General features: G+C 42.4%; 1 protein-coding gene across 1 annotated transcript in view; it reads right to left on the reverse strand.

The window, feature by feature from the left end:
• Positions 1–20,845, reverse strand: part of cdh23 (cadherin-related 23) — a 221,557-nt gene that overhangs the window by 142,489 nt on the left and 58,223 nt on the right. Inside the window, exons 4-6 of the mRNA XM_079634138.1 lie at positions 8,864–9,006; positions 8,718–8,765; positions 8,192–8,284 (exon numbers count right to left, since the gene is read on the reverse strand). Of these exons, the coding sequence (XP_079490264.1) occupies positions 8,192–8,284; positions 8,718–8,765; positions 8,864–9,006 (284 nt within the window). The remainder of the gene's footprint in view (positions 1–8,191; positions 8,285–8,717; positions 8,766–8,863; positions 9,007–20,845) is intronic.

Here is a 20,845-nt window from a genome sequence, read left to right on the forward strand (position 1 = left end):
GGATCATGTGACACTGAAGACTGGAGTATAATATTTTCAAATATTTTCACTTATAAAACAGTAATTTTCAATAATATTTCACAATATTATTACTGTTTTTAATCAAATAAATGCAAGTGTGATGAGCAGAAGAAGCTTCTTCCAAAAACCTTAGTCTAGTGACCCAACATTTTTGTACAGTATAGTGCATCTTTTCACAACAGCCTGAACTATTCAAATAAATTAAACATTACAACATACTGTTTTTGGTCTTTTCCTGCACAATGGATCAGACTCTTGAAAGCATAGCATTTCCAACATAAATGAGCACCCTGTGATTATAGCATAATTCTGCTCTGACTAATCTACATTTCAAGTGTGCTGCAGAAATAAATATAAATGGGTATTTCTGTGGTTTGGTTGATTCAAGCAGGACAGCCAAGAAAGACTCTCTCTGGCACTGGTATGACAGGTAAGATTAGACTCCAAAAACTGCAAACACAAATCAAAGGTGCTCTTCATGCTCAAGCAGATACAGGACATAGAAAGAGAGAGAGGGAGAGTTTGACGGACAGGACGCAGGCGTTGTTAGTATTAGCCACTGAAGTGTAAATTATGTGTGCTAAACTGCAGCGAGAGGAGTCTGCATCTGTGATATCTCACTAAATCGCCATCAACACACACACGGACACACGAACGTAAACAGAAACACACATGCAGCATATGCCTTTAAAACACATACAAACAACCTGACAAACACACAAATGCTCTCTTCTTGATTTAAGCTGCATTTTAGACATCATAAATGTGTCTCCAACGTAAAGAGCTTAATTACACTGCTTTCTGAGATGCATCTGTTCTTTTAAACTTTTGTTTCCACAAAAATGTTAAGCAGCACAGCAGCTTTCAATATTGATAATGACAAGAAATGTTTGTTGAGCAGCAAATCATCATTATTAGAATGATTTCTGAAGGATCCAGTGACACTGAAGACTGGAGTAATGATGCTGAAAATTCAGCTTAGCATCAGATGAATAAATTACATTTGAAAATACATTAAAATAGAAAACAATTATTTTAAATTGTAATAATATTTCACAATTTAAATGCGTTTTTTTTTTTTTTTTTCAGTATTATTCAATAAAAAAATTATATCATACCAAATGGTAGTTTGGCATGCAGATGAGAGGAAATTCGACATTTCTACAATAAACAAAGATATTGTCTCTCTTGCATGTCACTTATTACCCCAGGGTTGCCAAAAATACAACTATACACTCTTAAAAATAAAGGTTCTTAATGTGCATCAATGGTTCCATTAGAACCTTTAACATCTATAGAACCTTTCCAATGCACAAAAGGTTCTATATAGAGGAAAAAGGTTCTATAGAATAATAAAATGCTCTTCAAACTAAGAAAAAATAACTGATCACTGAAAAGTTATTTGTGAGACCGCAACTGGTTCTTCTATGGCATCACAAAAAAACTTTTTGGAACCTTTATTTTTTAAGTGTATACGCACAAATGCTAAACAGTTGAGTGCATGACTTCCCATCTCCCTTTCTATCGCTTTCCCCCTCTCCCTTGTTCACTTATAAAGATGCTGGGAAAGTGCTCTCTCTCTTCCATGAGTGTGTGTGTGTGTGTGTGTGTTTGTAATAGATTTCAGTGAGAGCGACAGGAATAAAGCCCCCAGTTTACTGCTCCAGCAGTGAATTCTGTAATGACTGGCTGGGGAGAGCAATTCCCTTCCCTAAACATCCACTGCTTTACATTTGGCAGGCAGTTTTCAAACAGATCAAGAGGCCATATCATCACTGTCCACCACAAATCTCCATTTCCCGCAGCTCCATTTTTCTTTGAACGTAAATTGAATGCCGGCACACACGCTCTTTGTCTTTCTGGATGTTTGGCAGGTTTGGGAGTGAAAATAGTCAGTTTGGAAAAATCATATTTTATTTTTCTGACAGGGCTGAGCTCACCCTTCAAAATATTTATTAATACCATACACTGCTTTCCAAAACTGTTATTATGCTTGCCACTGTATGACATGCAGCACATGGCCTCTATCATTACAAATAACATTTGATTGCATCTTGTTAGACAGAATAAATTTGCAAATATTCCCTATTTATCTCATTCAGTGATCCAAACCCAAGTGAGTGCATGGCCTAGCTAGCATTTTCACAAAGACTGGACTTGATAAACACCACATTTTGACCAAAATCTAAGAGCGCATCGTACAGATTAATTGCAATTCCAGAATGCATTGTGTGACAACGAAACGTTCATGCTGCCTTCAAGTTCATCTGGCAAGTTGCTATTTACAAGCTTGGAAGTCATAATGTGAATGTATAAAATAAAATATAAAATAAAATAAAAAGGGGGGGGGGGGGGGTGCTAATTTGTTTACAGCATGATTCTTTAACTAAACTAATAGTTTCTCACAAATAAACAACAATTTTCTGAAGTGTCATAAAAAGTACTTTATTCAGCACTTAATAGTTTATATATAAAATATAATTCTGCAAAAAACAACTACAGTACATAAAAATAAAAAATGTTAACTACTTCCACTAAATCTAAAGAGGCCAAAATATCCCCCAAAAAATGTGGGGAAACATATTGTTTCACAAAAAAACTAATTGTGTTAAGAATCTCTTTGCTGCCAATTAAATCCTATATTAAAAACAAAAAAACCAAAAAAATCTGACTACGACAGGCTGCTAGACACGGCAGCAACATCTCAACTCTCTCTTAAGCATGTTTGCATGTTTCTTCACATGAACACATTTTATTAAGTTCAAAATATGTGTGAACTCAAGTACAAATCATTGAATCCAATATCAGAGCGATTCTACTACAAACACTCAACATCCACACACTCATTCATACAAATCTTTCATTAGCATTCCTGTAGATGTACTGTATACAAGTCACTTTGGATAAAAGCATCTGTATAAAATGTAAAAATGTAAGCCAAAAACTCACTCTTTGTAACGTATATGCAAAGAGAAAACAGCTAATACTGTAGAAATATTATGTGTGCAACATCTAGTTCATCTGGGTCTACTGTGCAGAAGGTGACCAACCTAACTATAGCAGTCACTTCAATAGAGAAACACCCTTTTTAAGTGAAGGTGTAATGGCTTGCATTACATAAATGTGAATTAATTTTAAATGAAGAGACACACACACATGTGAGGCTGTGTGATGATAAATGTTCAGGCACCTGTTCACTCTCAAGTCTATAATGCACAGAGGCCTATTAATGAGTGTTATATATCATCATCGCATATTACACTAGAACATTTACAGCAGAACCATTTTATACAGGATCAGGTCACTTCATGAACAATCACCCTTTCTGTTCAGGGTTGGGGAAATATTCACAAATTAGTATTCAAACGAAAGTTTTGTGACAAAAAAAAAAAAGAATAAATTTTCTTAAATTATTCATATTTATTCCCTGATAGAAAGTTAAATGTCTTTTCTAATGAAATATGTATACGTTCAATACTGTCAAAACATTAAAAGTGCCCTTATTAAGCTTTACAAATATTACACAGTGTGTAAGCTGTGTGTGAATGTAAAAGGTCTGCAAAGTTTTAAAGATCAAAATGCATGACAAATAAAGTTATTCTCCTAAAAAAAAAAGAATCTATTCTGAACTGTCCGAAACGAGTCGTCAGTATTTCCAGTTTCGTATCAAATTTGAAATGTATCAAATGTCCAGAAATGTATCAAATTGGCATAATACCCGCCTAATGGTCTTCATTGGCTGCCTGCGAACAATGTCTACTTTGCCCCGCCCTCAAACCCTGTAGTCGTAGCTGAGACTGGAAGAGTTTAGTTCTTGTTGTCGACATTTAGAGAAGACACTGTTTCTGTGCTGCAAATGCACTTCAAAAGGATAAGGACTCGTGCTGACATTGACACTAAAAAACCCACGCCATTGTTACTGTTCGTATAACTGTGTAAGAGCTGAGGACGCCTCCGGAGCTTAAAAAAATTAATAAATTCAGATATGGTCAGTTCAGGTATAGGTGTTTTTAATTTTTCCTGTCACGTGCTGTAAGCGGTAAACCAATCACAACCGACTGGGTCATCTGACCAATCAGAGCACTTTAACACAGCCATTAAAATATATTTTAATTTTGTCATGCAGCACAACACCAATTTAATGTTTCAAGTAAACTTGATCGAAATAATTATTTACATTAAAAGTAACCTACGGATTTTATATTTTAGACTAAATCATATACACTGTAAAGTATGGGTCAGCACGATTTTTTTATGTTTTTAAAAGAGGCAGCACCTTACCACGGATGCATTTATTTAATAAGAATACAGTTACACCGTAATATTGTTACAATTCCCTTCTGTGATAAATGTCCTGACCAACAACTTGGATCCTTTTTCCATTTGATGTGGGAATGTGAAAAGGTTAAACATTTTTGGAATGAGGTATGTGCTATCTTATCGAAAATCAATGAATATCCTATACCGGTGATCCCCTCTGTATTATTACTGAATGATGATTCTCAGTTTGATTTCTCTAAGCTGCAAAAAATTGTCTGGCTGGGCGGTTTAACGTCTGCAAAAAAACGGATAGCTCCCACATACCCTGGATATATACATGTACAAGTGGTTGATTCAACTTCAGGACATTGTAATGTTGGAAATATCCACAGCTCGGGTGAACTCGGCACAAATCTCAACATTAAAAACCTGGACTAAAACTGTGAGAAGATCTCCAAGTATATTGCAAAAAGCAATGATCAGGACTCAGATTGAATACCTAACACTTTATCCCGCCTCTTGTTTTTTTTTTTTTTTGTGGCTTTTTTTATGTGGGTTTTTTTTATACATGGTTTATCATTCCTGTGGCTTTGTTTTACTGTTAACTTGTCTATCCATTGTAAAGAGAGGGAGGGATTGGTAGTTGGGGAGTGGATTTCATACGTGTTTTCATGTTCTCATTCTGGCTTGTTTATTGTCAAAAAATGAAAATATCATTAAAAAAAAAAACATAATCGGGGAAAAAATGTGTTACAATTTAAAAATAAATGTTAAAAAATGTAATTTATTGCTGTGGTGTGGTTTTCAGCATCATTACTCCAGTCTTCAGTGTCACATGATCCTTCAGAAATGATTCTAATATGCTGATTTTGCTGCTCAAGAAATATTTTATTTATTATTATCAATGTTGAAATCTGTTGTGCTGCTTGATATTTTTGGAAACTATCATTTTTTTCAGGATTCTTTGATGAATTGAAAAGTTCAAAAGCATGTATTTGTTAGATATATCTTTTCTGTCACCTTTTCAATTTAATCAATGTACCGGTAATGCATCCTTGCTAAATTAATGTTAATTTCTTTAAAAAAATTATCTTACCCCAAACCTTAATTTTAACAAATGATCAAAAAACAATTCTACATCCTCTTTGCTACAATACTTCAATTTAAACTGAATAGGATTCAAACGCATTCTCAAACAGTTTACATTCAAATCAGACTCTCTCAACCAACTCAGGTGGAATAAAATGCTCTCGCTGTAGCGCTGTAGATTCAGCAGCTGTACAGTGTCATCGGAGAATAGCAGTGCGGTAAACACTGGCACACACACAATTGCATGCTTACACACACACACTGTAAATCTAAGCAGCTTTATAACTGTCAGATGCAATGCTGTTCACCTGCTCCCCTTCCATAAGAAACCTCCCACAGTTACTGCCCAACAAATTACACTGCCAATTACAGGCCCATTCTCTCTCTCTCACACACACACACACACACACACACGACTCTTTCCTTCAGCCTCCTATGATACTCATTCACACATTGTAGAAATTACAACCAGTCATACCAGCAAAAACATAATTTTGTACTACTTTCATTAATGTTCTTGACAGATTCTTTTTAACTAAAGAAAATTTTAAATGGTCATACCATAAAACATTTTCTTCTTGTTTTCTGATTGGCTCAAAAAAGCACAAGCATTCCCATGCCTTATTTTTGCTTTCATGCCAACTTTCAGGTACATATTAAAAAGCCGTTCTCTTTTTTTAACCTGTCCTGAAATTCTTACCCTAACTTTATTTTTCATTCAACCATTTACAGCTCTTCCTACCATCTTACGCTCTTCCTCCCACTCATCCTCTCACTGCTAGGGGTGATGTGTGGATAATCCCTGATTGGTGGAATACAGTTTGAGTGACAGATTGATGAAGTGATGCCGCAGCGTGTTTTCACAGACCAAGAGAGGTCAAAAGAGGTAATGAGGCCATCAAAATGCAGAAATGGAGACCTCAAACCAGAAACTGGTGGTTGGGGAGGAGCTGGGACTGTTTTTTCTTGCTCTTTCTAAAGAGAAAAAAAAGGAACAGTTTGCCCAAACAATTAAATAGTCAAAACTCACTTAAAAATCATCCTTCCTGCTGTCAATCTCAGTTTAAATTGTAGTGCCAGTCATCAATGATGTGTAGTCATGAGATGTGAAACCAATGATACCTGATGACTGATTCTATTGGTTATATTACTTACAGAGAGCTACAGCAGAGGATGTAGTTTTCAGTGAATAACGACTTTTCCAATCCTTTTTTTGTGCTTTTTTGTTGTTCTTATAGCAAAAAGCACTTGTCAAAAATAAAAGATAATTGTCCTGGTCATTATTCACCTCAGAATCAAAATGAAAACAAGCACTTTTTTTTTTCTTTTTTTAAATGAAGCTTTTTGTGGGGACTTTTTTTGTGGGGCATATTTTATAATAACTTAAAATATTGTAAAATATGTATAGACCATGTTGTATTGTGTTTATTTATGTGGATTAAATCAAATAAAAATATTAATTTTTTCTGTAATACACTAATGAAAATCACCATTTCGATGAGAATTGTAAATAAATTAAATGTATTGCAGCAATGAATAAAATAATGAAAAGTCATAATAATGTCTGAAAGCAAAAAAAAAAAAAATTATGAAACTAACATAAGTTTCATATTCATTATGTAAAAAATAATTTTATTTAAAAAAAAAAAGTGAAATGTCACCTGGACATGTTTGAAAAGAAATTAAACAAGCTGCAACTTACAAGATGACTCAGAGTGACTCTACATTGAACAATTCAAATCTCTTTGGGTTTTCCGCAGTTCTGATGAAGACCGAGAATTTTGGGTAAGTGGCCAAATATGCCGGTCCTCCTCTGTCCTTCTAACTGCAGACAGCTTAATCATCAAGCCTCGGTAAACAACATCAGCTAAATACAGCTCTCTCGCTCACACTCGCTCACTCTCACCCTACTTTTATTCACTCAGAATGACAGATTGAAAAGAGAAAAAAATAACTGTGGCTTTGAAGATTTTCTGTGGGGAGGAGTGTGGGATGTATATAGACACACAATATAAACATCAGCTGAGGTGTGTGCGTGTTCGTGTGCGTGTGTGTGTGTGTCTGGAGAGAAAGTTGTCTACTTTACTCAACCAAATTACCTCATGTCAGGGATTAGAAGAGGATGGGCCAGAAGGATGATGGGAAAAGGAGAGAAGGATAGGTTGAAGTTGAAAAAAGTGCTGATAGACAGAGCATGAGAGAGAGAGAGAGAGAGAGAGAGAGAGAGAGAGAGAGAGAGAGAGAGAGAGAGAGAGAGAGAGAGAGAGAGAGAGAGAGAGAGGGAGGGGGGGGGGGGGGTTATGTTGATCTCAGTTGGGGGTGATGAATATGGAGAAAAAAGCAGAGAGCGAAATAACTAAATAAAGAGAATTACAAGAACATTCTCCGCATTCCAAACATATGACACTGTTTCTGGAAGTCAAGCCAGAATATTTAAATTAGTCTGATCATAAGACATCAGGAAAATAAAACTGACCCTATTTGCTCTCATAATGCAAATCACTGGTGCATGTTGTTAAAAAGAGGTTTATCTTTGTAATCTTTTATTTAAAAAAAGAATACATAAATAAATAACATGATAAAATATACATTATAAAATATATTAAATTATTTAAAATAAAATATTTGAAAAAAATGAATATATTTAAAAAGAAATAATATTAAACTAAATTAAAAAATAAAATAAAATAAATGAATAACTCACCTAACATTTCTTCTCATTCAATATCATGTTTGACTTAGAAATAAATCCCATCATGAAAATAAAATGAAGTGAATGCTACTGCAAGTTGGTTTTAAGAAGTGAAGTGTTGTACATTACCTCTGGTATTTGAATGGCATACGGCTGGTTGTGAAATGTTGGAGCATTGTCATTTACATCTCCGATCTGAATGTTCACTGTATCCTTGACGACCTAAAAATCAAATGAAATCAAATAGCAGAGGCTTTTGAGAACGTTCTACAATTTCTAGGGTCTAACGTTCTAGGGTGGCGCATCAGGCCAAAACACAACATGACAACATCAACATCAGTTGAGGGCTGCAACTTCACTTTTAAATGACAATATCCTGGCCGGACTACTGTTGTCAGTGATATAAGTATTTGAAATGAACATGATTTCTAAATGTCTACTGCCATATCAGGGCCATTTTATGATTAATTGAAATACATTTCTTACATACGGTTCCTTTAATGTCTTTGCTGAATAAAAGTATTAAATTTCTCTTTTCTTATCTTTAAAATCGTACCTTATTGAACATTAAAAGTAAAGGTTGCATAGATCTCAGAGACAGATGGATGGATCAAAAGGTGGACAGAGATGGATAGATAGATGATCGCTAACTCACCCCTTGACTGTCACTGACGGAGAACTCCACCTGCATCTCTGACTTAGTCTGAAGAGACAAAAACAAAAAACACACAACAAACAGCAGCATTATATCACAAGTGTCAGCTCCAGTTGGACAGTCGTTCATCTCATGGTTTTCCGCACCTCCCTGTCGAGCGGCTGTCTCAGCCACACCACCCCAGTCGTCTCCTGCACAGCGAAGTACCGCATGGCCTCTTCCCCGACCACTCCGAAAATCAACGGCTCACCGTCCGGATCGACCGCCTGCAGCTGGGTAATGGATGTACCTGAATACACAGACAGAGACAATGAATGACATTTAAGACAAAATGACATCTTAAAGGGGTCATATTATGAAAAGCTGGATTTCACTTAAAGTGGTACTTCACCACTGGCAAAATGGGCTTCCAATAAAGCTTGGCTGCTTTTACAGAAGAAAGGCAACAAAAAAAAGTACATTGGTGCTACCTGACTCGAGAAAAGAGAAGGTAGGAGAACTTCAACACCCATAATGCACTGGACATGTTGCGTTCGAAGGCCACTCCCACCAGTCTGCTATGAATACGCTTACCAGAGTCAAATACCGCCTTGCTTTAGTAGGAAATACTTCTTAGCAAACTAGTCATAATGGTGTCGACTTGTATTGTTCCCGGGTGCAAGAATTCAAAGAGTAAACGTTTATCGGGAATGAGTTACTATTAGTTTCCAGTGATCCAGAGCGTTGTTGGCAACGGCTAAAGGCTGTAAAGAATCGTAAACACGGAGAGTGGACAGAACTTCTGAAAAACCTCTGTGTTCGTGGTCATCCAGTTTGAAATGTTGACTACAAACACAGTGTTTTAGACCAAACGGAGGGAGGGAAATTAAAGAAACTGCCGTTCTGTCAGTTCCGCTCAACGCCATTGCAGGTAAAAAAGCTGAAACTAGAGTGAAACAACATGAGTGAGGCTGAGTAACTAAATAATGGTAAATAAATGGCAAAAAAAAAGAACCTTCCTTCAGATATTGTAGTCAAGTGCAAAGTTCTGACCTTGAGAAGCAGTTATTTTAATATTTCATTCTTTCTTCATCTCTCATTAATCAAAATCTAAACAAACTAACCCTTAAAAATGAGTTTTTTCACCTCTTTATTCTCTCATTCCTCCTCTTAAACAGTCTCAATATCCCAAAACCTGCTACAATATAACCAGACGCAACAATGACACCCTCTAAGCTCTTTATACATCACACACATGGAGTCTGTGTGTCTGGTAACAGGTGTGCGTTTATGAAGACACCTGGCGAGGGGGTCCCTGACTCATTCCAGCTTTACTTCTGCTGACAGAAGCCTAATGCTGCAAATCCTACAATAATGAGAAAGACCAACAAACAGATCAGGCTCAATCCCTTCCACAGCCATAAACACACACACACACACACAATATTTGATTTTACACACATTTAAATGCACTCACATAAATAGGTACGGTAGAATGGCGCTAGAAACACCAAGGCCATGGGTTCAGTTCCCATGGATGAAATGTATACTTTAAAATCTACTTTGAATAAAAACCTCTGCCAAATGCATAAATGCATAGCAATCAATCTGTATAACTATTCGGGTCAAAATATACAAAGCACCTCTTTCCTATCCAGACACATCTAGGACCCACAAAGGTCAGTAATTTAACTACATGCACACATAGTGAAGTAACCCATAGTTGGAATTTGTCCTCTGCATTTAACCCATCCAAGTTAGTGCATTAGGAGCAGTGAGAAGTGAACACACACACACACACACCCAGAGAAGTTTCACTGCGGCGCCAGAGGAGCGATTCCTGCCAGTAGAGAAACAAACCCGTGACCTTTGGGTTACAAGTCTGACTCTCTAACCATTAGGCCACCAATACACATTTATTCATATACGCAATACTGTGTGAAAGAGGTGAAAACACCTCTAATTAATGGGAGGATTTATGAACTGCGCTCTCTGTTTATAATGAGATTTATGCAAATTCTGCTTCTTTCAGTGTGAGTTATAATTTGGTTGAAGACGGTGCAAATTAAGCATTTTACGTTACACTCATTAATAATAAAGACTTCCCCCTCTCTGTTTCCTGTTTTTAGGGTGGAGGGATTCGTTGTGTGTGGCCAGATGAAGGAATGCTGGGTAATTAATGGCTGTTCTGGGTCAATGATGTGTGTCTGAGCATGAAGGGATTGTGGGATATGTTAAGACATATCATGAAAATCTGACTTTTTTTTTTTTTTAAGTGCTATAATCGGGTTCCCGGTGATTCTACCAACCCAGAAAACATGAAAAGTGAGCACCCAGTTGTTTTAGTAAGCCTTTCTCTGCAAGCATGTCCAAAAATTAGCCAATCAGATTTCGCTCCTCTTCTGATGTAGGAAGGGCATCTTATTATAATATTACCGCCCCTTTATCTGCATGTTTCCACCCACGCCGCCGCCATTTGGTTTTCACAAGCGACAAAAGTGTGTAACCAGTTCTAACACAATGGCAAAAGTTCGAGCTAAGCATTCAAACTGTTCTGCCGTTGAGCACAGACGAGCATAGAACACTATTTCACCAAAAAAATGTCACAGCTGTCTTATAAAGACCTCAGTTAACTTGTGTAAAAGTTAAACATGACGGTACATGCAAGTCGATGAGATGAATAAATGTAACTTCACAACAACTACATAAATGTATCCACTAACCATTCAGAAACGTCCAGGTGTAGTCTACAAGTAATCTCTCTAGTCTCTCCGTAAGGCTTCACTTGCTACTTGTTATTTCTGGATGAGTGATATTCGTGTGTTTTGTTGTTGTATCCGAAGCTCATGTGAAGGATCGGCCTCTTCTGAACGGGTGCGGAGCAGCAGCTCATTTGCATTTAAAGGGACACACACAAAAATGGCGCGTTTTTGCTCAAACCCAAAAAGGGGACAACTTTGACAAGCTATAATACATGATCTGGGGGGTATTTTGAGCTGAAATTTCACAGACACATTCTGGGGTTCCATAGATTTATATTACATCTTGTGAAAAGGTGCATAATATACGAAATCCTTGAACCGCAACGTAAAAAAAAAAAATCTAGCATTTCGAGATCAAAGTCATAATATTTTGAGAATAATTAATTTAGAATTTAGAATAATTTGTCAAAATTACGAGAATACAGTCTTTCGTAGAAGTTCTTATTTATTTGTTTGTTTGTTTGTTTGTAAATGCGCTTGTGAAGTCAAACTGATTCTGACATGGATCTAAATATAATCGTAGCTTTTTACTTTTATCTGGGCTTTCAACAAAAGGAAATTCTACAGGTGCTAATCTAACATGGCATTACCCACATTACATTACACACACACAACACACACACACAACCTTCTATGGAAGACTTCTCGTAATTTATTCTCTTTATTCTCAAAATATTACTTTATTCTTGTAATGTTTCGACTTTAATCTCGAAATGCTAGAATTTTTTTAAGCAAACAACATGATCCTGAAATAAAAACAAAAAAAATGCTATAAAAATACCCAATATTTATTTGTTGTGTTTTTTGTTAAATACATTTAAAATTATTTTTATTTAAATAATTAAAATAATTAATATCACTATTTTAAAATTATTTTATAATTGTTTATATTTTTTTGTATTATTAAAACAGTAAATTATATTAAATATGATTATAAATTATTACAAATATGTTTACAATTATATTTATATTTATTATAAATTATATTTCTAAACATTTCTTACTTTGTGCTTTATCAATGATAGATATAATTAATTTTAAATTAATTTATAATCACTTCTCGTTTCATCGTGCATCTTTGATGGATTTTTTTCACTTGTTGCAATGTATTACATGATTGCGTTATCTGCAACCTTAAACACAAAAATGCATAATACAAACAAATAATATGTATTATTTTAAAATGTATTCTTAACCATACTTTTTGGTATTAAAATTATTATATTTATAATGTGTTTTAAACATATTTTATATAATTTATCATATCATATTTTTATATATTAATTTTAAATTATATTTATAAACATTTCATCACTCCATTTTTGGAGGAATAAAATAATCCATGGATTATTTCAGCTGTAGCGCAATGCATTATGCTATTGTATTATCTGTAAATGATACATTCAATTTGTCCTCAGAAGGAAACACTGCTTAGCGTTTGGAAGCACATGTAGGCAGTTCACTAGGTATTGAGACAGTCTTTGTGTTGTGTATGTGATGAGTATGTATGTGTGTTTTATGCGAGTACTGTATGTGTAAAGCAGTGACACTCACATTCTCCCTGTTCTCTCTCGCTCAGGCTGATAGATGATGCTATTTAGGCCCCGGTGAGGCCAGTATTATGCTTTTGACTGATACACCGCACATTAACAGACCCCACAGCCGAGAAGAACTGACAAGAGCAATGTGCCTGCGGGCTCATCTATCTCTCTCTCGCAGTCACAGGCCATCTCAGCAAGTGTGTCGAATGTTTTATTTCAGAGAATGTAACTCATGTTGAACAGTGACCGGACAACACAAACTCCTGGACAAAACAACATTAAGTCAGACTGCCACATGTGATAAAAATGAAGCACAAACAGAAACCTGAACATTTGTGAGCAGCCTAAAGGGATATTTCACCCAAAAAGGGAAATTCTGTCATTCTTTTACTCACTCTCATGTCGTCCCAAACCTGTATTGACTTTCTTTTACAGAACACAACATGTGATGTTAGGCAGAATGTGCAAGCTGCTCTTCTCCACAACAAAAAAGCAAATAGGGAGTCTGTCAAGCTCTAAAAAGTACAAAAAACACCATAAAAATAATGCGTATGACTCATGAGCTATATTTCAAGTCTTCTGACGCCACACCATAGCTTTGTGTGAGGAACGTCATTCACTGATAATTTCATGGTTTTAGAAGACTTGGAAAATAGTGCATGAGTCATATGGACTACTTTTATGTTACTGAATAATCATTTATGATCTGAAGCCAAAACAAAACGCGACTGAAAAAAAAAGCACTGTGGATAATGGTTCTTTGATATATTATGCAATACTGAATTATTATCATATGCATATACTATGGAATGTGCATGGTATCCCAATGAAAATCATGGTTCCCTTTCGTAGTCACTTCGAGTTACGTCGAAATGACGACGAATGGGGTTCGCTTAGAAGCCTATCCTCTTCGAATATTAATAAAACGAGCCAATGGCAAGCAAATGCCATGGGTCTGCTGAATTTGCATAGCGTAACTCCGCCCCACAGTGTGGGTATATAAGGAAGTGAGCCGGCAACATGCAGATATGTTTTCGCTTTCGGAGCCAAGTTTATCCTTCACTCCACAAGCCATCCTGAGTATCATCTCTATTCCTCTTCGAGACGAGCTTCCCTCCAGGTGTTGGTGTGACAGCGAGTTCCAGCGAGTGCACATTCCCTGCGATCTGAGCAGTGATCTGCCAGTGTGTGTGTGTTCTCTCCCTGGTCGCTTCAGCATCTGCGGGGATTTCTCCTTCTCTCTAAAAGAGCAAAGCGCGTGGCACGTCTTTTTAAAGATGCATCGCCCGTGCCCTTCTGGTTGTGGTCACTGGCTGTCTGATTTAGATGGGCACAATCGCTGTTTTGCGTGTTTGGGCTTAGAGCACGCCAAAGCAGCGCTTGTGGATGACTCATGTTTTCATTGCGGAAACATGACCATCGCGACACTACGGTCGAGACTCAGTGATCTCGAAAGAGTGAGAGTCCCCTCATCCACACCCCGATCTACCCCCTCTAGTAATAGAGCTGGTACTTCGGCTGGTGGCCAGGGTGACCTGAGGGTGACGGTGTGGCAACAACAACCGACGATTCGTCCTCGGGCCACATCCCCCTCTCAAGTGCCGCAACCCGCGAGCCGACCAGATGATGCGCTCGATCAGTCCCGGCCAACGGTCGGCGGCGGACCGAGTGCGCCGTCTGGCGCTCCTAATGACGATGCTATGTCGATCACAGCATCACAAGGTGGGCAGGAGTCCTCGGGAGATGAGGGGTCGGCTGTGCTGCCGCCTCCGGGCGCGTCAGCATTGCCCGATCCTGATCCCGAGCTGACGGCCATGCTTTCCCGGGCAGCCGCGAGCATCGGGTTAGAGTGCAATCCGCCACCCTGCCCCGAGCGCTCGCGTCTGGACGATTGGTTTTTGGGCGCGGCCGCCGATTCACGTCGGCGTCCAACCCCAATGCCTTTCTTCCCGGATGTGCATGAGGAGGTCTCGAGGTCCTGGAAGACACCCTTGTCTTCCCGTGATCGCTCGGCGACCTCCTCCGCCTTTCCTCCTCTCGATCAGGCGGCTGTTTACGGGTACACTGGGGTGCCTATGGTTGAACGCTCTGTTGCGATGCAACTGTGTCCACAGAGTGCTTCTTCCCGTGGTGATCCTAAGCACCCCTCCAAGGCCTGTAGGTTTTCGTCGACCCTGGTGGCGAAGACCTATAGAGCTGCGGGGCAGGCAGCCGCCTCATTGCATGCCATGGCCACTCTGCAGGTCTACCAGGCCCAGATGCTCAGGGACATGCACGAGGGGAGGACTGACCCAGGGCTCTTCAATGAGCTGCGTGCCGCCACTGACCTCGCTCTCCGGGCGACGAAAGTGACCGCACGCTCCCTGGGCCAGGTGATGTCCACTAGTGTGGTCCAGGAGAGACACCTCTGGCTCAACCTGGCCGATATGAGGGACGCTGAGCGGACTCGTCTGCTTGACGCCCCCATATCCCAGGCTGGCCTCTTCGGCGGAGCGGTTGAAGATTTTGCCCAACAGTTTTCAACCGCCCAGAAGCAGACTGAGGCTATTCGTCATATTCTGCCCCGACGGCCCGCTGCTGCCTCCACCCAGCCGTCGGTTCAGACGCCTCAGCCTGCTCGCCGCCGAGGGCGCCCTCCCGCGGCTCCCGCCCCTCCCGCACGGCCCCAGCAGCAGCCTTCACCCGGGCCGCGTCGTGGAGGACGCCGCAGGCAGGCGCCCCAGCCCTCTCCAGCCCCGCGCCCCGCTAAACGCCAGGCCAAGCGGCGCTCCTGAGACGGGCTGCTCAGAGATGGCCATCAGTTCTTCTCAGGAGATGGTAGCAGGACCACTCCTTCCCCCGGTGGAGGGCCGGGGGAGAATCCTTTGTTCTCCACTCCCCGCTGCTCACCCACGGGTGGGCAGCACCCTAATGTGGTTAAAGAAAGAACTGATATCCCCATCTCTGAGCCCCCAGAAGGGAATGACAGTGCGCGCCGCCCACGGGCCCCGCCGCTCTCATCCCCTTCTGTCGCCAGACCCCTGCCAGAGCACGCCCCCGTGGAACGCTGGTCCTTCCCTGGCTCCCTCTGGCAGGACGCGGCTAATGACCGTGCCCCCACACCGGGCCGCTATGCCACCCACGTCCGGGCCGGTCATTCCGCTTCGCTGCACCCCCGCGGGGACGTCTGTCGTCCGCATGACCCCGCTGGCACAGTCCTTGGGAGCCTGGTTAGAGCTTCCCAACCTGTCCCGCTGGCTCGCGCGGACCATCAGGCTCGGCTATGCGATTCAGTTCGCGCGGTCTCCTCCCCGCTTCAGGGGAGTCCGCTTCACTATGGTCGGTGGCAATGCCCCTGTCATGAGAGCGGAGGTCGCCACCCTGCTGGCGAAGGGTGCGATCGAGACTGTCCCTCCAGCCGCAATGAGGTCCGGCTTCTACAGCCCCTACTTCATTGTCCCCAAGAAAACCGGTGGGTTACGACCAATCCTGGATCTGCGCGTCTTGAACCGTTCCCTTCACAGGCTTCCGTTCAAGATGCTCACGGCCAAGCGCATTTTCGAATGTGTGCAGCCACAGGATTGGTTTGCAGCGATCGACCTGAAGGACGCCTACTTTCATGTCTCCATTCTTCCTCGACACAGGCCGTTTCTACGGTTTGCTTTCGAGGGGCAGGCATACCAGTACGCGGTCCTCCCATTCGGGCTGGCCCTGTCTCCTCGCGTCTTCACGAAGGTCGTCGAGGCAGCCCTTGTGCCGCTACGGCAACACGGGGTTCGCATCCTGAATTATCTCGACGACTGGCTAATCCTAGCTCACTCTCGGGACCAGGTTTGCGAACACAGGGACCTAGTGCTCCGGCACCTAGTCCGTCTGGGCCTTCGGGTCAACTGGGAGAAGAGCAAACTTTGCCCCGTGCAGAGGATCTCTTTTCTCGGTATGGAAATCGACTCGGTCGCCATGTGCGCGCAGCTTACGAGCGAGCGCGCGCAGTCACTGCTGACTTGCCTGAGACAAATCCAGAGCAAGAGTGCGGTTCCACTGAAACTTTTTCAGAGGCTCCTGGGGCATATGGCATCTGCAGCCGCGGTAACGCCGCTCGGATTGCTTCATATGAGACCGCTTCAGCACTGGCTTCACGATCGAGTCCCGAGGTGGGCATGGCACCAGGGCAAGCTCCGAGTACCAGTTACTCCGACCTGCCGTCAGACCTTCTCCCCGTGGACGAACCTCAGCTTTCTACGGGCCGGAGTGCCCTTAGAACGAGTTTCCAGGCATGTTGTTGTGTCAACGGATGCCTCCTCCACGGGCTGGGGTGCCATGTGCAATGGACATGCTGCCGCGGGCTCCTGGACAGGACCCCACCGCCTATGGCATGTCAATTGCCTCGAGTTGCTGGCAGTACGTCTCGCTCTGCACCGCTTCCGGGCGCTGCTCAAGAACCAGCACGTACTAGTCCGATCAGACAATACCGCGACAGTAGCGTACATCAACCGACAAGGTGGTCTACGCTCCCGCCGTATGTCGCAACTCGCCCGCCACCTCCTCTTATGGAGTCAGAAGCATCTGAGGTCGCTTCGAGCCATTTATATTCCGGGAGACCTGAACTGTGCAGCCGACGAGCTCTCACGGCTTCAGCCTCTTCCTGGAGAATGGAGACTCCATCCCCAGGCGGTCCAGCTGATTTGGGATCAGTTCGGGGACGCACAGGTAGACCTGTTTGCCTCCCACGACTCGTCCCACTGCGCCCAGTTTTACTCCCTGACCGAGGGCACGCTCGGCACGGACGCTCTGGCGCACAGCTGGCCCCGGGGCCTCCGCAAATATGCGTTTCCCCCAGTGAGCCTTCTTGCACAGACCCTGTGCAAGATCAGGGAGGACGAGGAGCAGGTCATATTGGTTGCGCCGCACTGGCCCACCCGAACCTGGTTCTCCGAACTTGTACTCCTCGCGACAGCACCTCCCTGGCCAATTCCTCTGAGGAAGGACCTCCTTTCTCAGGGACGGGGCACCCTTTGGCACCCTCGTCCCGATCTCTGGAACCTCCACGTGTGGCTCCTGGACGGGACGAGGCAGGTTTGAGTACCCTACCACCAGCGGTGGTGGCTACCATCACTTCCGCTAGAGCGTCGTCCACTAGACATGCCTACGCGTTGAAGTGGAACCTCTTCGTCTCTTGGTGCTCTTCTCACTCAGAAGACCCCAGATCATGCCCGATCAGTGTCGTGCTTTCCTTCCTGCAGGATGGGTTGGAGCGAAGGCTGTCTCCCTCCACCCTGAAAGTATATGTTGCCGCTATCGCCGCACATCACGACGCAGTTGATGGTAAGTCCGTGGGAAAGCACGACCTGGTCATCAGGTTCCTGAGAGGAGCGAGGAGACTACAGCCTCCTCGCCCTCCTCTCGTTCCCTCTTGGGACCTCTCAGTGGTACTAACTGCCCTGCAGAGTGCTCCCTTTGAGCCTCTGCAATCAGTGGAGCTTAAGTTCCTGTCAATTAAGACAGCGCTCCTGGTTGCTCTGGCCTCCATCAAGAGGGTAGGGGACCTGCACGCATTTTCTGTAGACGAAGCGTGCCTGGAATTCGGGCCGGCCTTTTCTCACGTGATCCTGAGACCCCGGCCTGGATATGTGCCCAAGGTTCCCACCACTCCCTTCCGGGACCAGGTGGTGAACCTGCAAGCGCTGCCCCTGGAGGAGGCAGACCCAGCCTTGGCATTGCTCTGTCCAGTACGCGCCCTCCGTGCTTACGTAGACAGAACGCAATGTTTCAGGACCTCAGACCAGCTCTTTGTCTGTTATGGTGGGAAGCTGAAGGGAAGGGCTCTCTCCAAGCAAAGGTTGTCTCACTGGATAGTGGACGCCATTGCTTTGGCTTACCAGCAGCAAGGTCGACCGTGCCCCCTTGGTGTGACGGCCCACTCCACCCGGAGTGTGGCCTCCTCTTGGGCTCTAGCGCATGGCGCCTCGCTAACAGACATCTGCAGAGCTGCAGGCTGGGCGACACCCAACACATTCGCCAGATTCTACAATCTCCGAGTGGAGCCAGTGTCCTCCCGAGTACTCGCTTCAACCAGCCGGTGCTAGGACCCGCTCAGGTGTCTTCGCTTGCTCGCCATTCCACTCCACGGACTGGATACGTGCGATATTCTCCTCAGGTGAGCCTGATAAGCCCTGAGTTCCTCCAGCGCTGTTGACGTCAACGCCAGAGTTATGCCTCCGGCAGCTTTCGCGTTGGCTAGGTGCCACCATGTGCTTGGTTCCCCCGCTGGGCGACCCCCACGTGTGTATTTCCACTGTAAGCCTCCTTCGAGCATGTGTCTTTCCCTTGGCAAGCCAGTCTGCCACCCCTGGGGTTGAAATACTCCACCCTACGGGCTGGACACCCCAGTGTTATCCGTATGCACCCCCCTCCGGGTCATATGTGTTTTCTTAAGTCCCCCCCCTTCGGGCGGGCACTGATTGCATATTTCCACTGTGATATGCTTCCCAGTGTACCTTGGTATTCCTGTGTTAAGTAGGAGTCCTTCGTCCGTGCTAGTCTCACGACAGGGAGCTCAGACTTACGCAGGGCACTGGAAGACAGCCGAGGTGGCGTGATTGGACTGGGAACCCCATTCGTCGTCATTTCGACGTAACTCGAAGTGACTACGAAAGGGAACGTCTCGGTTACGGATGTAACCCTCGTTCCCTGAGTAGGGAACGGAGACGTTACGTCTTCCTGCCACTTCCGCTGTACCGCTGGAACAGCCTGAGTTCAGCTTGGCTCCTTCAGCGAAGAAACATATCTGCATGTTGCCGGCTCACTTCCTTATATACCCACACTGTGGGGCGGAGTTACGCTATGCAAATTCAGCAGACCCATGGCATTTGCTTGCCATTGGCTCGTTTTATTAATATTCGAAGAGGATAGGCTTCTAAGCGAACCCCATTCGTCGTCATTTCGACGTAACGTCTCCGTTCCCTACTCAGGGAACGAGGGTTACATCCGTAACCGGGACGTTTCACACAGTAGGACCAACAATTGTAGCCATTTTTTTGTAAGGGACAGAAATACTACATATTTTATTTAAACTCTAAGATCATAAGCTGTTAAAGGGATAGAAAATTCTGTCAATTTATTCACTCATTTTACAAACGTGTGTGACTTACTTCTGTCTAACACAAAAGAAGAACGTTGGCTTTCATTGAAATGTCCATGACATGTCCAAAAAAAGCCATTTTTATAAGTGATAGAAATAAAATAAACCTTCAGTTAGTAGTATTTCTGAGATCATACACCCTTAAAAGGACAGATCACCCAAATTGTCAGAAAATGTTGTCATGATTTACTCACATTCATGTTGTTCCAAACCTGTATGACTTTCTTTCTTTTGCGAAGCACAAAATATGATATGTTGAGGTCCAAACATTACTGGACCCCATTGACTTTCATTTTATGAACAAATGTTTTTCATTTTCAAAATAACTTCTTTTGTGCTCCACTGAAGAAACATATACTACAGTGTTTCCAATACATGGATTTATCTGTGGCGACCCGCCAAAATATCAACATATCTTTTCATTTAATAACTAGACTGTGATGGCCAAAGAATATTTACAAAAAATTACGCCATTGCTGTCAAAGCATTTCACAAAATTTTGTAATGAGATGTGTTTGTAAACTTGTTTTCCGCCAAAATAAAAGCTTGACTGTAGTTTCCGTCAAAATAAAAGCTCACAAGGTTTATCTCTTGCATGTGCAGACATTAGGACAAAACTAATAAAAGTTTAATTTATTTTTCAGTACATTTGTTTTACAAAATATGGCTATTACTGTCATAGGAATATTATTTGTATTCTGTGATACAATTACAGAATTAATGTAG

The sequence above is a fragment of the Phoxinus phoxinus genome (genome assembly GCF_949152265.1).
Source record: "Phoxinus phoxinus genome assembly, chromosome: 14".
NCBI classification, from domain to species: domain Eukaryota; kingdom Metazoa; phylum Chordata; class Actinopteri; order Cypriniformes; family Leuciscidae; genus Phoxinus; species Phoxinus phoxinus.